The sequence below is a fragment of the Plectropomus leopardus genome, chromosome 21, assembly GCF_008729295.1.
Source record: "Plectropomus leopardus isolate mb chromosome 21, YSFRI_Pleo_2.0, whole genome shotgun sequence".
Taxonomy (NCBI): Eukaryota; Metazoa; Chordata; class Actinopteri; order Perciformes; family Serranidae; genus Plectropomus; species Plectropomus leopardus.
Genome location: NC_056483.1, coordinates 7132577 through 7150053, shown reverse-complemented (window position 1 = coordinate 7150053; position 17477 = coordinate 7132577). Strand labels below are relative to the sequence as shown.

Sequence of the window (17477 nt, the reverse complement as noted above, 5' to 3'; positions counted from 1 at the left end):
TGTGAGACCCGACTGTAAAGCGTTCCATAACTCTTGGCCAGGAATACTCAGCAATAAATAGACACCAGTGGTGATGTCATGAGCACCAGGTGGTGTGGCTCTGTACATGAAAGTATCTGTTATGTACAGCCAACATATTGTACTATAATGTGATGGAGGTAATCTCATATGTTCTTCCTTGTGCGTTTTGGCAGCTTGTTAAAATGGTCAAATGTTCTTAGCTATGTTTAGACAAGTTCAGTGGGAAATAGTGTGGCTCTTCTTTGGCTCACAGTGGCAAGTTAGGCAGAGACAACTTGAAGAGACAAATTAGAAAAAAAAGTTGCAAATGAAAAAAGTTATAAGCATATTACCTGAAAATAGGCCAAAAAAATAAAAAAAATTGAAATGACACAAAAAATGTAAAAGAAAATCTGTGTTCTATAATATAATTTTAACTGTTACATTATAATACTTATAATTTACTGGAATTTCTTTTTTCCTATTTTTGTCAGAATTTTTTTGTAACTTTTTAGAAACTATTTTCAGGTAATTTTCTTGTGACCTTTTACCAATTTCTTGCAATTTGTGGGACATTTCTTGCCAAGTTCATCATTGCCTAAGGTTTCAAAGGGTTAAAATCCTTGTGAAAGGCATCTGAACGCAGCACAAGAAAACTGATGCTGATCCAGATTTCAAAGGGTTAAACTATGGCACAAGAGCTTTCAGTGGCTTTTTTAGAGTTTCAGAACAGCAGATAAGAGAAGCTACACCTACCTGTTGATCTCCAGTGAGTGCACATTGTATCTGCTCTCAAGTTTATACTTGCCAGCATTGGCAAGAGGGTCAATTGCCACATTGTTTTTGTACCTTTTAATGGGAAACAGAAAACATGACAGAAGAAAGACCAGAGGAAACATAAAGAACTTGAAAAGGATGAAACAGAATCAAGAGGAAAATAATAAAAGGCATGGAGCTCAAAGGAATATGCAGGATGTTGACAGGACAGAAAGATAAGATTTAAGGTTATGTTATAGGTGATGTTTGTCGATGACCTACCAGACGACCCGTGGGTCGGGCCAGCCGCTGACAGTGCAATGCAGTCGCACACACTGCTTCTCCCACACGGTGTGGGAGCGTGGTTTAATTACAAACTCCGGGGCGTGCATCAGGCTGTCTTCGTTCATACGCTTAAAGTGTTCCCCGTGTTCATGGATCTACAAACAAAACAGTCCTTTAAGCATTAAATCAGTCAGAACAGTTGTTTCTTTTTTGCCAACCAGTAACTTATAAATATATATACAAATAAATATAAAACTTTCATAAATTCACAATGCATTGCTAAAGCAAAAACAAAGCTTTTGCACATAAACTGAGCAAAACCCAAACATATCATTGATTTTTTTTTTTATATACATGCAAAATGTTTGCACTTTTAACTGTAACACATTTTGAGTGTGCAGTGTGTGTTTCTCATTATGTCCTGTGAATAGCTAAGGGTGTTGAGGCTTCGTCTGCTTGTGCATCCACTAACTCAACACTTAATATGACAACACCACTGGGACACTGCCTCCCTGTGTCTCAAGAAACACGATCTCCTGGGGAATTTGTCACCCAGTAGCGAGGCTCTCTGGCAGAGTGGAGACAGTTAAATACAGTGAGGGGTCACTGTAGCTTTTATGATGCTCAATGAATGGCCGGGTACTACTTCATATAATCACACAGGGACATTAATAACTTTCTTGTGTAAGAAATAGTAGCAACATCCACTTAACCACAGACACTTGGTGCTGCACTAAGCAGCACTGTACTTTGTTATGCTCCGTAATGCGACAATATGCGTATAACATCACTGTTTTATGTAGCCTAATATTAAGTGTAATAGTGGATTTTTTTGTCACAAGTACGAAAAGATGTCATGACAATATGAAATAAAGTGGTTGACTCTGATGTCACAAGTAACTAAAAACAATCTATGATGTTGTTGCTGCCTTCAAATGGGGTATTTTTTTACTTTGTCCACACAAGGAACCGTGGACCTTTTGTGGTTTTTGTGACCTCAGAAGTGGAAATTTTCTGAAAGCACAGACGTTGTGAAATTTTTAGTGACATTATGAGAAATGACGGAGGCCATGGAAGTTCATTTTTTTGGTGGATCTTAAGTTTATATATTGTAATTTTAGTTTTACAGAGTTGTTCTTTATAATTTTTTAAGATGTCTTTTTCCTCACAATACCATTTTCTGCATTAGGTGACCTGTGCAGTGTACGGGGGATAGCCCATGGCCCAAAACAAAGCCCTGTTGGTTTGAAAAATATTGGACCGAAAGCCCATTTCTCCAAAAGCCTGTTATCCCAAAAACAGATGCCCATGCCCCAAGTCCTATTTCTCCAAACATACCTAGGACCTGGAGTTGGAGAACCCAGCCCAGAAAACATGTTCGTATAATACAGTAAAGCATTGACTGAAATATAAAAACACTCGAAAGATTTCTGGCACAGACGTCACTGAAAAAGAAAAAGGATGGGTCTGTGAAAAACACCCGGATTTGATGGCTCATTAGGAAAACACCACTGGATAGTGCTCTAAAGGGTCAATAAAACCACCTGGGATTGGTAGCTCAAACACTGCTGGGAAACTTAAATTTACTGCAGGGATTTTGTATTTTGGAGAAAAGGACCTTTGGAGAGATCGGCATTTGTTTTTGGGATAACGGGCTGTCGGATAAATGGGTTTCTGGGCTACTTTTCTGACTGTTAGGGCTTCGGAATTTTCGGCTGTCAGAACAATTGCACGGCACCCTCGCTAGCTCGCCAAATTGATAGCCTCAATGACTTCTAGACACCGACAGATGAACATGTTGCCATTGCCGAGCAGCGGTGCTCTCACGACTTGACCTCTTGAATGCCAAGCACATTGTGCACACTCCTTCCTGTGTTGTAACCATGATCTTATGAGTTCCAAATGAAGGCTGCATATGAAACAGAATAGTCAACTCTGATGTCACAAGTAGGCGAAGCCAGTCTGTGACGCAATAGTGCAAAATTGTTTGCCCTTAGTGTCATGGGTATGTACACATCAGAACAATCGATGAGCTCTGAACTGGACACTGGTATATCAGTGTCACAATTATGCCACTGGTTTTCTATGATGTAAAAATAAAAAGCGTTTATTCAGGTTGTTGTAAAAGTTATGACTTCCTATGTGACCTCAAAACAGTTACATGTAGGATTCCCCCACTGACCCTTCTGTTATTAGAGATGCGGTTGGCTGACTCGCGCATGGCCTCCCTCCTGGAGATCTGCTCTGACCTCTCCATCTCCAGGCCGCTGGTGAACAAATCCCTGCGGGCCATGTATGTAGCAGTGTCCCTCACCCTTGCTTGCTTTGTATCGGAAAATCCTGTAGCAAAGTCTTCACTAGGAGTTTTTAGAGCAGAGCCAGGGATAGATGTGAGGAGTAAGTAACTGAAATAACTTAAAGTACAAAACATTCTTGAAGTTCCAGTTTTACACGATGAAAGGTTTATTACCTGCCCCTGAAGATAGGCACTACATAGCCGATGATTTGGTTTTCTTTATCCACAGCCAAGTAAGTTGGCTTGGCTCTCTTGGGTGCAGGGCTCAGTCTGCTCACATCCAGCCCAGAATGTGAGGACACTATAAGTCTGGGACATACAGAAGACCATCAGCCTGGCGCCCAGCCAGACAACTGATAATATAACATTAACACATGGGAATGAAGCCAAGATCAGGGTCGGTGAGTGGTAGATGAAGGTTCAGTGGGAAAGTGGTGTTGATGGTTTAGTTTTGATTATTTTTACACCTCAAGAATAATTACATTTTCTCAATCAACAAAAGACACCCGATGCAAAAGACAATATGAGCACAACTGATGTAATCATAAAGGCCCAAACGACACTTTTACTGCAACCTAATATGATGGTAACAAACATACTAAAGTCAAAAATCTGAGAGTGCGCCAGACCCCCAGTGCAATTACAATTTCTATCATGATGCTATGTGGCCCAAAAAGACATTTTCCCATAGACTTACATTGTTAAAGACGTGAAGACCAGTGGATGCATTTTTATGAGCACCACAACACCGGTGAAATGACAAGTTTAACTTTTGGAATTGATCCACTTTGTCCGATAACATTTTGAAAGTCGCACAATTCAATCGTTTATTCCTGTTCAAGTTAGCTAAGGCCTAAATCAGAAGTTAGCTGCTTGGCCTGTATGACATTTTGGTATTGGAAGCATTGGGGTTTTTTTTTTGTAGTCTAAGTAGGATTGACCATTCATGCTTGAGCGGACTTTAGCTGCCTGTAAACAAGCAAAATAAACATAGGACTTTCACCCAGGAGGCCGGTGTTTGTGCTCCAAAACGACCCTTTCTGTTGTTTAGTTGTGAGTGTTGCTACACTGGAATCCTTGAAATATTAGCTGTTGCCATCAGAGGCTTACTGTCATCAGACGGACAGCTGATATGTTCTGACACTGTAGCCTAAACAAATCACATAGCTCTTGCAAATATACATTATATACAATCCATTCATACTACAATTATCTCTACATGCTTTCTTAGGATACATTCAAGGAAGGGGTTACAAGTGGAGCAATGGAAGAAAAATTATTTTGGATTTTAGGCCAGACATCAGTTTGTCTCTGGCAACACTATCTGCAGCCCTCTGAGAGCTGGGGGTGGGTGCTTAGGGTATGAGATAAGGAGGCGGGGGCAAGAAGGGTTACAGGGCAACTGCCCTCATTTTTACTGTATCTATCTGGGTCACTGTCCCTTTAGCTCTCACCATTTACACTCTCTTGACTGTCCAGGATCAGGGCTGCAACAACTCCCATTAAAATGGATTATAATATGTAGAGCTTTGGTTTCATTACTGGAATCCATTAACTGTTATTTCTTATAACAAATCCAATATTCAAATCTACATAAATGTGCCATAACAACATTATCACAACCACGCAGACTGTTAAATCATCATCAGATCATAATCCCCTCCTCCACAGATTCGGTGACTGGTGGGCTGCCCAGCCACATGTATGTAAAGGCAACGATCCGGTGGTGTAAAACCTAAGCCCTCTGACCTGTTCACACTCTCCAGGCCAGTGTATTTAAAGATCTGCCAGACACTGTAAAATATAAGATCTCCATAAACTGGGTGTTTTGTTAATCCTAAAATAATAAAGAACATTATCTGTCTAGTGATCGACAATCCACAGTGTGGAGAACCAGCCATAAAACCAAACTTCTCACCCACATTTATTTATTTTTTTAATTAGAGCCACTTTAGTCATCTGTTTCCCTAGCATGTAACAACAGACACAAACACTGACAAAAACTAACTTGACCCATGCATATTCTCTATTAGAAACACTGGACAACTGACTAAAGTATTCAGTAGAGACCCCAAAAATCTAGGGCAACAAAAACGACCACTAACAAACAGCAATTCTTCCATCATGAAATGATGAGAACTGTATATGCTGTCAGGTTTTAAAGATCGACTGACAAAATTGTTACTTGTTACTTTCCCTTCAACATGGTATGCACAGGTCAAGACTCTATTTCAGTCTATGCCATACACCATAACTCGGCCTTACATAACAGTGTTTCCTTACGACAGGCTGCACTCTGAGCAGAGAAAAAACTATAATTTCCAATTATAATTTTACTTATTAAGGAATATGTGTGTTACAGGTAAGAGTTTGTGTGCATGCAGAAAAACAAACAGTGCATCTCTGAGGCTACATGCAAAGAGTTTCATGCAGGATCCAAAGCATTTTTTCAGCCACTATGAGGAGCAAAGATCTTCAGGTGTGTGTGAGGGTTGATCAAAGTGAACTCAAAGGAGAGATGATGGTTACTTTGGTGTCATTATGGCAGCAAAGCAGGAAAGATGATCCCAAAGCTGTGACAGGAAAATGATCCAACAAGGATGATGGAGGTGAACTTGATCAGTTGGGCCGGATGATGATGTTAAGCAGCAGTCCAGTAGCCAGATTAAAATGTTGGCATTGTACGTTTCTGCAAACCAGTTATATCAACATTTCTAAAGTGACATAGTTCAAATTGCATGTATATGAACTGAGTTCCTCATCAGGAAAGGAAGGGGATGACAGATGGCGTGAGACCTAGGCTCAATTGCTATCAAGCAGCGAACAACTGTAAGACATCGTGACTTTTTCAGACGTGTTTCTGGCGACCAAACCAAATGCTTTCATGAGACATCAGGACATTTCCAGCTGTGTTTGTGGTGGAAAAACACTGTATTTTTACATGATGTTGAGACATTTTCATTGAGACATTTTTTTAACGAAACATCTGGACATTTCCAGTTTAGTTGTAACCAAATTGGTTATTTTTTAATGAGAGGTCAGGACATTTCCTGCCTTTTGTGTGGTGAAAAAAAACAAGCAGTTTTTTAATGACACATTGAGACATTTCCAGCTGTGTTCCAGTCTGGTGTTTTTATCGGAAGTTGGGACATTTTTGGCCATGTTTGTGGCAACCAAACTGGGTATTTTAAGCCAAAACATGATCTTTTCCTAAAACTAACTGAGTGGTTTTGTACCTAAACTTAACCACACATTAACCACAGTTTTGTTGCAACATAAAATTAAAAACAGAAATGTAAAGAAATGTAAATTTTAGACATGTAGTAGGACTTTTGTGCAATTACTTTAGTTGGGGCATATGTGCAACTCTTCGGTTTAGGGCATCATGCAATACTTTTGGAGTGTACAGATCTGGGAGTTATACTTTATGTTAATCACAGTTTGATTACACTTGTGTGGTCATGTTGCCTGTGTTTCCCTATGGTCCAAGACGAATTTTTCCGAAGGGAAACAGAAATGGCGAATCTAATCCTATTCGCTACATATAAAACGTACAAATATAACATATCCGTGGTTTGCAGATATGTATATTGCCCTCTGGTATTCTGGCGATGTGCTGTAAGAACAGAAAAGTGGCTTGATGAAGGTATGATCCTCCTCCTGCTTACCCCCTGCTCCCGCTGGTGGCAGAGGAGCTGCTGCTAGCAGCATATCTGCTGCTGGTCTGGTATTGGCTCAGCATAGACTCTGTCTCCCTGCTCCTGTAGCCACGATCATAGTGGCGATGGTGCTTCTGGTAGAATGGTATAGATCCAGGCATGCTGCAGGCCGGTCCCGGTATAAGCCCCGAGTTTCTGAGTTTCCGAGTTCCTTGTTGCCTATCTGTTTGTCTGTGCGGTTAGTTAGTGTTCAAGAGCAGGTGGATTGACTGTTACATACTGTAGCTCCATCATGGATTTCACTGAATTTTAAATGTGACAGACTTGTTGAAATCAGCGATTCATGACTGCATGAACAGGCTGGCCATGCTTTCATTTACTTCAACATGTTCTGTGTTGTTGAACATGGACAGTTAATCTAGCTCTCAATTAAATAATATTATGAAGAAATTATATAATGCCCACGATGCCAATAAAAGTTTATTCAAACATTTTAGCCAAATCTGCACAATATTTCCTTTTTCAAAAAAGGAAAACAACAGAGAAAAGACTTTTAACTATCATAAAATTGCAAATTCTAACCTGCAACATTAGCTAGCAAGACATGATATAGGATTTGGGCACTCAGGCACTCTCAGCATGCTTACACAGACATATGCAACAACCACAACCTGGCTTATCACATCTTATCCCTACTCATAACTGTTGCCACTTACCCCCAACAAAAATCCCTCAAACTCCAAGCTTTAAAGGAAAAGATCCAATGCCACACTTTAAGCTCGATATCCCAGCAAACCTACAGGTAGGTGCGCACAGGGCTGCGGTTTCCACACAACAAAAATAATATTGGACCTCGCCAGAGTGCCCAAGCAGCAGTCACAGCCTTTTATGGTGAGGGTGGAGATAAATATAGCTGAGAACAGGGTGTGGGGGGCCGGTCACCTCCCGTAGGGCAACATATTTATGGGTGCAGGTCTCTTCCAATGAGCATTACTGCCTGATATGCAGGTAAACATAGACTTATATTTGTATTTTGTTGGCCATATTCTTTATTTTTTAATGATTTTTTGCCTCCTATATCCATCTCATACATGTATAAAAAGTAAGCCTTTGTGTATTAATTAGTGAATGTAGGTATTACTTAGGTACAGTATTTATTTTCTGTTTTTGATTTTGTGTGCTTTTTTGTTATCTGGTAAGGCATAAGGAAATAAATCATAGTTCAGTAGTTATTAATATGACAAAGCCCACATACTTTGAATCAATGCCACAGTACAAGTACCTCACAGTATAAACTTTTCCTCAAGGCTCAGTGATCTCCAAATTTCTCAAGTGGCCCTTTTTCTTTTCTTGTTTTTATTTATGTGAAGATCTAGCTGGCTTTTAGCTCATGCCAGAACAGGTTAATCTCCAGCAGCTTTTGTCCTTTTTTTACCACAGCACTCTCAGCTGTTACTAACTTTAGCTATGCTATTGTTACTTGCTTCACACACAACAAATGCCAGTTACTGTCTCTTTATCACTCTCTCTTTCTGTGTCACTTTCAGTTGAGGAAGAACGCAGATGTCCCCTCCTGTCCCCTCTGCTCATGAACAGCCACCAAAAGAAAAGGTAAAATAAATCAAAGACTCAGAGGATGTTGATAAAAACGCACCCCTAATGCCAGTATGATTCACAACATGAATTTCTAAAAGTTATCCTGTAAAAAAAGGACTTCTGTTTACATAAAGTTTGCTGAAGGCCATTTGGCAGGCAGATGTAATTTGGCCGCCCTAGATGTTTGAATGTTGTTCTGGAGATTGACTCCAACACAAACACCTGGTTTCCATGACAAAAATATCACATTGATGAACACCTCTGAGGCTTTTGTATTGAACATTCTGCGTTTTTTTGGCCCTCACGCTGCCTCACATGATTCAACATTCAGCAGGACAACATACCTAAAATTTGATGGCAGTGATCTGAAGTATAACCTCATTAAAAGAGATCAACACTCAGGAGAACAATACACCATATTAAGAAAGGTCATAACACTAAATTCTGTCTAATGAATACGGGATATGTTCTACGAGTAATATAATATGTCGCAAGCCACTAAATTATCTGCCAACATGACCTCTTTAAACTGCAAGTATTAAGTGAGAGTGTCAAGTTTACTCTTAAGCCTTTTGTGTGTAGCTCAAGTGCATTTAATCTCTGAGTCTATTGCACTAATTCACTTTCTTTACAGAAGTTAGATGAAAAGACTGAAACCGCTCTCATGTCTGTATGATAATTATGAATCTACAGGTAGCTGCTGGTTAGCTTAGCTTAGCTTAGCATAAAGAATGGAAACAGCTAGCCTGTTGACAGACAGAGGTAAAGGTAACAAAATCTGCTCACTAATTAATGCTAACATCACAAAAGTTAAGTTCGCATCATTGTTTATTTTCATTCATTGTATTTCGATCTTTTACCTTTGGACAGTCTCAGACCTGTAGAAAGTAAAAGTGACATTTAGCATGTTGCTGTGTAACAACAATATTCACATGATAGCCTATTATATCAGCTATATTTACATCATTAAGCCTGTGTCTTATCCTGTCACACCTAAGGATAGGCTTACAGTTACCTCCAGGATTAGGGAATGACTGAGTGTCGAAGAATAGCATACAATCCTTCTGTAGATTTTATCACACACATACTGGGATTGAATCTAATCTGACAATAAACCCCAATTACAAAACAACTGTCACTCACATATCATGTAGTAGAATGTTTTCCTTGAAATTCTTCAGTTTCATAGAAAAACTAAAGTGAACATCTTCCCAGGAACGTGATGATAATACAATCACCTAATGACTTCATCCCATTGTACCCTGTGGTATTTAAAGAGTATCGTGTGTCACATAAATCAGCTTTAGTGTTGGTTGTCAGTAGGGAATTTTATCACCTTTCAGCTGGGATGGTTTATTGCAGTGAGTAAATCTGTATAATCTAATGCAATTCAGTTTTGTTGACACTTCAGAAAGGTGTTGATTCAACTATTTGACCATTCTGAGGCCACAGAGCAGATAGAGGTGGATTATACAGCATTGCATAAAAAGAAGTTTCTAATATTTTGTCCATTCCCACTTGTTAAGTGTCCAAATGAATTCAGTTGTAATGAATCACATGTTAGCGCCATGAGTTCAGCTGTCCAGGAAATTCCAACAGTATGGACATCTCATGGGATCTATTAGGGGTATTTTTGTACTCTGCTTAGTATGGCTCCCACACACTGAAGCTACTTGAATGTTTAAGATAACAGTTCTAGACATGAACAAATTAAATAAGCTCTCACACAGGATTGTGTAACATGCTAAGACACACTATTAATTACCTCAAGAAACTGTTATATTAATATAACTGAGCTAAGGTGAGGTTTTATATGAAGCTAGTGCACTCTAGTGGTGTAATATCACACTACAATATATGTTAAAACTTTCTGTGCCATGTAAATTTGACCCAGCAGGGCTTCCATGAATACATTCAATGAGATCCAGGGGCTTTTTTGGGAATTGAGGATATTGGGAGCTTAGCTTGGACTTGAGGGGATTCCTCAGGAATATTTTTTGATGAACAAGCTCTATTTTTATGCTTTTTTAAATGCACTTTGGCACTGTATTTTCCTTTAAAAAATGAATGAATTCAATGTTAAATCTGTTAGTAGTTTTTAGTAATTAGCACTGAGAAAAAGCAGAAATACTTTATAAATGCTGTCATTGAAAATTCATTGACTAGAGTTGGTGAATTAGTTAAATATATCAATTTATGCTAACATTGATGAGATGTGGAAGGATAATTTATTCAAGTACAAGTATGAATGAAATGACAGATTATTAGATCTGAGGCTTTCTTTTATTATCTAGGCCTATTCCTATCTTTTGAAACAAATGTATATCATACATATTTAGACCCTGGGCTATTTATGAAACACTCAGGGCCAAAGCCTCGGATGCCTAACTGAGCCACTGATGAGATCAACTGGAAAAGCTTAAATTTGCAGAGAAATGTGCTTTGGTTACATTTAAAAAGTTTGAAATCAAATTAATTAGACCCAGAAATGTATGTATTCATTCATTTATTTATTAATTCATCATTCATTTCTTTATTTTCAATCATTCAGCTACCTTTGTAACCAATATTAAAACTAGTCATGATTTCTTTTAAGACTATACAGCTCTAGACTGCTAACTTGTTAGGTGACAACATGAATGACTCATGTTCAACCATGTTATCAACTTTGAAAGTGATATGACAACTGTACAAAAAGACAGATGTGGCTTGTTTTAACCTGTGAGTCAACAGTTCTGAATCTCGCTTTTGAAGCCCTGCAGCTCTAAGCCTCCCTTTACAGCAATGACCGAGGGATACCAACTGTTGTCTGACCCACACTGAGCAGTCACTATCTATTATTATCCATCCTGTCTACTTTTTCTTTTTCTTTATTACTTTATTGTTTTGGTTTTGGGAACGGCTCTTTATTTTGAAAAGAAGGGAGTGGCTGGGGTGTGACTACATTTTTTTTCACTCTCCCTGAAGCTACAAATCCCTGAGTTACTGGCAAAAAAATGCATGACTCTCCCTCCACCATAAATTAGTTATTAGATTTTTAAAATGCACCCTTTAATGTTTGAAAGTTAAAAGTTTAAGCGGAAAACCTGGAGTTGAAAAAAACCCTCTTTTTTCACCATAGTGCATTCTTCACAAACATTTTATTTTTGGCCAAATTTTAAATGACAATCTTTTTATAAAAGGGAAACATAGCTAAGAAAGCACCATACAAACACTTTACAGGAATAAATACAAAAAACACCATAAAATACTGCCACATGCTACTGGCTGAGATGCATATGAAGGTATTTGTGTTATTAAAACAACACCAATAAAAGTAAAAGCAATAATTAGACTAGTATTGTCCCTGACAAAAGTATCATCTCAGTTGGGAATAATCTAATAATTTGCATCTGACTGGCGTGATATATCAAATAATAATGATAAAAAAGCAAAAAATAGTATGATACTAAATATTAATTTCCTGATGTTGATATTAACGCCCATTTTCTTCCCACTGGGATGATTTAAGCTTTCCTCGCACAAAGGACGATGTAGTCTTTCTCTCCTTAAAAGGGCATATCCAGGAATGTCAACGCAGGCAAGGGAGTGTTTGTGGAAGTTACATTTGCTCCACCGGGGGGTGTGCAGGTAAATTGTGTATTTTATTCCCATAAAATATAAAACATTAGGATCGTTTTCGAGTAAAATTTAGTATCAAATACATTAACTGTAGTGTTAAGGTCAAAAAAACGTTAAAAAAATTTTGTTCAAAGGATAATTTCCGACCCAAGCTTGATGATGAACCCCTATTTCCCACCGTTGGTTTGTTCCGAATGTTCTCATCACATCAGGAAGTGAAGGGCGGTGGTTGAGAAAAAGAGCAGCATCGGGCTAGCTGACGAACATCATCCTCTTGTCAGGTAAGACTGTGTTTTAACGTTATATTTCTTCAGATCACGTTAGCTACATTGTCAGTGATTTGCTAGCAACATACTACACTACTGTTTACAAAGTGAAAGGTCTAAATTATGTCGAAGTAACATGCTATCGTGCTATTTTCCGTGTTCCGGTGAAAACAGGGCTAGATGTTAGCTGCGCTGCTAAAGACTCAATAGCTACAGTTAACTCGGTTGATTATAAAGCAGCATTTTCGACTTGTACAGTCAACTGTTAGCTGTATAATTCAAGAAACCCGGTTAAATCGTTGTTGTTAGTGAGCTATCGTTCACAGCTGTGTGCACATCGGTTATTAGGGGAAGCTCAAGCTAGGCCGCAGACCACGAATACAGTGCAACGTTACGTACTTTTTATTCCGCTGTGAGTTGAGACAAAATTAGGTCCTACACCATTACATAACCCTTTAACAAAACTAATGCAAGAATGAGATTGTTTTGGTCGAAGTTTAGTGTTGGTTTATCAAGTGCGCAGCTCATTTAAACCTAAACGTTACCGTAACGTTAGCTGATTGTTTGTTTGTGGTTTATTTTGTTAATATATTGCTAGTACTATACACTGGATATTCGGTAGACCTTTTGACTAATAACTACTTGGAACAATAACCTCGAGTCCTCCAAGCAAAGTGGGCAATGTTTGTTGTTAGCATCTCAGATATGCAAAACCGCTGCATTTTTTTTTTTATCGCAAATTGCATATTTCCTGCTGTTGGAACTAAACAAGCAATTTTGTATCGCATTGGGAACCTGCGACGGGCAGTGTATATACTGAATGATTGCATGAAAGCAAAAATTCGTGTTATAGTTAAAATGGTAAATGACTCCCCCCAAGTCAAAACATTTCAACTGGTATACCTGAACGTTAATAGAGATATTTATAACTAGTGTCCTAGATAAAATCGAGACATGTGGCTCTATTGACGATGTCTCAATCCAAGACCAAGCTTTGCACAGCACTTGCACAATATTTCATCAACATCCAGTAATAAAAAGATTAGTGTGTAGGACAGTTCATGCCAGACACTGCCTGATAAGGGCATCTGTCCTCACACCAGTAATTTTCCTTTCCTCACTGAAAGCTGTGAGATGATCAACCCAGAAAGATGAGGAACATTTCCATTTATAGCTCAGTGAGGGACACCACACTGGGGATTCACTGCCATGGAATTAAAATACCCTGCCACAGAGTGGTCGGCACAGATGACGAAATCTTATTTTGAGTAACAGCTTGATCCACTCTACCTTTTGATCAGATTATCTTCATCTCTGTCTTATCAGGCCTATGTTTTGTCTTATTGCTCTCCCTCAGCTGTTGTTGATTATTTGCACTTGATAATGTTTATTTTAAGTTCTTGGCTGATACAATGCTGTGCTTCTGGATGTAATATCTAACAAATGTGTATACATACTAATTAATTTATTTCACCAGGTAAAGAAAAACAGTCAACATGTCAAGCAAAAAAGCAAAGGGAAAGTCCACAAAGAAGCGCCCTCAGCGCGCAACTTCCAATGTCTTCGCCATGTTTGACCAGTCTCAGATCCAGGAGTTCAAGGAGGCTTTCAACATGATTGACCAGAACCGTGATGGGTTTGTGGATAAAGAGGACCTTCACGACATGCTGGCCTCACTGGGTGAGTGGGAGAGTCTCGGAGTCATTTTTAGGATGAGCTGAACCAACATTTCTATAAGAAGTTGTTGCATGCTTTACTCATGTGGGTGTGTACCGACACTGTTTACTGTCTGAAAACCAGTTCTACAAGTAAACATATTTTAGCTTTAATCAGTTGTGAAGGTCACTTCTATACACTTCTGTAGTTGAAACTCTTTAGGCGAAGTACACCTGTGTCTTTTTTACAGGAAAAAATCCAACTGATGAGTACCTGGAGGCCATGATGATGGAAGCTCCTGGACCCATTAATTTCACCATGTTCCTAACCATGTTTGGGGAGAAACTCAATGGCACAGACCCTGAGGATGTGATCAGAAATGCATTTGGTTGCTTCGATGAGGAGGGAACAGGTAATTTTTTTCCCTTATAATAGACTCAAAATAATCCTTTTTGCCCTAGGAATATGCTCTTAACCTCCCTCCAATGAGAAGCTTTTGCTGATACAAAGATGACATCAAATTTCGAAGAAGAATGTGGCATTTAAAGCAGGGGAAGGGAAATGTGAAAAAAACAAAGAAAGTGGTAGACTTTGAAAATACACCCTCTACCTGTAGCTTTCTGTCTTACCAGACGACAGCTGCCGTATGCAGCACTGGGTCTAAGCTGTGTAACGGCAGCAACAGAAAGTTAGTTGATCAGGCAGGGAGCTGGGATGTGTACTGCAGGTCGGTCTTCAGAGTTGCTGCTCACTCTCCTCCCAGCAAAGTGGTCTGTAGCAGTGCGGTGGAGGACACTGTGATTCGAGGCTCTAGCTAATGTTAGAATATTAGCAACATTTGCTGTCCATCTCAGAAAGGCTTTACCAGTATTAACACTCCTTTTATTGCATTTGTCAGACTCACTTTGATAAGTCACTCCTCATTTTTTGGGTAGCTTGTCATTGTAGGCAGCTGTTGCCAATGCTGGAAGTGCAACATTCCCTGCTGGATTCTCCACCATTGAATTAGGCTTTGGCCGTAGGGACCTGCGCCAAATCTGCATTTGTAGAACAGCCAATAGGAACGCCCTCTCTCTGAAATTACCTGTGATCAGTCTGTCTTATGGGCAACATTTTCTAAATCTTGAAAACATAGCCAAGAGGAGGTGCAGGAGTCTACTTTTCTCTCAGTCCACTTGAATTACAGTATGTAATTATTATGTAGCATATCTTTTGCAGCTCATCTTGCATACAACTGGGCCAATCAGACTTTTGTGTGCATGTGTCTGACTTTATGCTTAACAACCTCCTTGGTTGCAGTGATTGACAATCTCTGGATTATTGACAATTTTGCATAATCCAACTATGTCAGTGGTATTTCCAGTAATTAGCTCAGCTAAATACAAGGATTCTTGTTGTGGCTCAAAAACTGAAGTCCATAGAAACTGTTGCTCTCATTTTTAACTGGAGCAGCTGCAGATCCATTAAAAACCAGATGTGTTCGGATCCACTAGGCATGCTATGACATGAATGAATCAGGTTCTTGTTATCTTTGCTACCATCTTGACTGTAACGAGACGGGAGAGATTCCTCTACCGTCCTGCAGACATGCTGGACACAGCCTGCCCCGCATCCCTGATCCCCTGACACATCAGTTCACTTTAAGTTTGTTCTAACTTTTTCTCACCTCGAACAAAACACTTTGAACTTCAGCTGTGTTTTACGTAAAAAAGTTGCCAGTCTAGCTTTAATAATATGAAACGTTCCTTAAAGGGTAATGCAATCATTGCAAGCAAAAGGAGATGATTCTGATGTTTATTCAGGATGTCTTGGCTTTCTTATCTGATTTGACTGTTTTCCACTCAGGATTCATCCAGGAAGATTACCTCAGAGAGCTGCTCACAACAATGGGTGACCGGTTCACAGACGAGGAGGTGGACGAGCTCTTCAGGGAGGCCCCCATCGACAAGAAAAGCAACTTCAACTACGTGGAGTTCACACGCATCTTAAAGCACGGTGCCAAGGATAAAGACGATTAAAGAGCCATACCAGCATATCCCTTTCCACGCTCTTGGCCTCTTCTGTCAGCTAGATCACCGAGCTGCATGTCTCAACTCTCCAGTATAAACCCCATTTTAAACAAACCAAAGCAATAACTATCCACTTGTTTGCTGTGAACTTCCAGTATTTCCAAATGTCCACATCTCTAATGAGAAGAAAAATTCGAATAGGCTATAAAATGTTTTTTCCTGTCATGTACAGATGTGACGAGGCAGTACCTAGGAAGCTCTAAGGGATAAGTCTTTGCAATTCACGTGATCGGGTTTAGCTGAATTTTTACATTTTATAATATAAACTTTTTAAATAAAGCCCTCTATCAAGTTGAAATAAGTATCCGTTATTCTGTCTTTATTAAGCCCTTTAGCAAAAGTAAAATGCTTGTGCAGTTTTTCCTTCCTTGGATGCTTGTCAAGTCTTGACAAGTCGACTCTCTCCCTCCTCACTAAACTCATCCGACGTGTGCCGACTGGCTCGAGCTGAATTCTTCATGTAAAAGAGCAAGTGAACACAATCTGTACTGAAAAACATTTACTTTTTGGGGGCACAATAAAATTTAATCAGAAGGCACTGTCCAAATAACATAATCATGAGGATGTAATTGGTGATACAAAGCGACTGTCTTTAAATGACTGAAAGCCAACAAGACAACTGAGTTCTCTGCGCTTTAAGACAAGCATGATGACGTTGATGATTGCGTCAGGTTAAATTTGATTATGTAGCAGTACACAAACTAACAATTAGCACAGCTGAATACACAAAACTTGTGCTGATAGAAAAAAAAAACAACTTTTGAGGGAAGTTCAACTCCAGGCGAAGTCAACTGCACTTAAGTGAGCCATTTCGGGTAATTTTTTGTGACCTATACTATGATGTGTTTGGGTCATTATTGACGACAAACTATACTATGATGTTTTAGGGTCATTTTATGCGAAATAATATACTATGACGTTTTGAACCATTTTTTCGACCTATTATATGATCTTATTGGCCATTTTTTTAAACTAAACATTATAGTATGGAATTTTCAGTTGTTTTTTGACATGCTTAATTATGGCGTTTTTGACCTTTTTGGCTTTTATATGCACTTTGTATAGTATAACATGTCTCGAACAGCAATAATATTTTCATTTTCAGCCATTTTTGGGACATGTATAAATTTGACATTTTTCGACATACTATACTATTGCCTTTTTCATCATTTTTTTGACATGCGTAATTTTGATGTTTTAAGCCTTTTTCTCACTTTTATTTCCACTTTGTAAACTATAACACTTCTCTGCAAGCTATAATAAGTCTTTTTCA

General features: G+C 38.9%; 2 protein-coding genes across 6 annotated transcripts in view; one reads left to right on the top strand and one right to left on the bottom strand.

Moving 5' to 3' along the window:
- The window catches only part of myom1b (myomesin 1b), a 32667-nt gene extending 24815 nt beyond the window's left edge, over positions 1 to 7852 (bottom strand). For 3 of the 5 annotated variants that reach the window (XM_042510573.1, XM_042510572.1, XM_042510574.1), the window contains exons 1-6: positions 7713 to 7851; positions 7006 to 7227; positions 3512 to 3646; positions 3224 to 3398; positions 1039 to 1196; positions 757 to 849 (exon numbers count right to left, since the gene is read on the bottom strand). In XM_042510573.1, the coding sequence (XP_042366507.1) occupies positions 757 to 849; positions 1039 to 1196; positions 3224 to 3398; positions 3512 to 3646; positions 7006 to 7157 (713 nt within the window). In that variant the 5' untranslated portion in view covers positions 7158 to 7227; positions 7713 to 7851. Of the gene's footprint in view, positions 1 to 756; positions 850 to 1038; positions 1197 to 3223; positions 3399 to 3511; positions 3647 to 7005; positions 7228 to 7712 lie in introns of all 5 variants that reach the window. The other 2 variants (XM_042510571.1, XM_042510575.1) reach the window with 2 other exon arrangements.
- Positions 7853 to 12425: 4573 nt separating this feature from the next.
- On the top strand, positions 12426 to 16505 carry LOC121960731 (myosin regulatory light chain 2, smooth muscle minor isoform). Its single transcript, XM_042510577.1, has 4 exons — positions 12426 to 12494; positions 13957 to 14159; positions 14386 to 14547; positions 15981 to 16505. The coding sequence occupies exons 2-4, from the start codon at positions 13976 to 13978 to the stop codon at positions 16151 to 16153; spliced, it is 519 nt and encodes a 172-aa protein (XP_042366511.1). The 5' UTR covers positions 12426 to 12494; positions 13957 to 13975; the 3' UTR covers positions 16154 to 16505.
- Positions 16506 to 17477: the final 972 nt, after the last annotated feature.

Excerpts from the sequence above, each read along its gene's own strand:
- LOC121960731 (XM_042510577.1), top strand. The coding sequence starts at position 13,976 with ATGTCAAGCAAAAAAGCAAAGGGAAAGTCCACAAAGAAGCGCCCTCAG. Across the intron at positions 14,160-14,385 it reads CGACATGCTGGCCTCACTGG|GAAAAAATCCAACTGATGAG; the intron begins GTGAGTGGGAGA and ends TCTTTTTTACAG. Across the intron at positions 14,548-15,980 it reads CTTCGATGAGGAGGGAACAG|GATTCATCCAGGAAGATTAC; the intron begins GTAATTTTTTTC and ends TTTTCCACTCAG.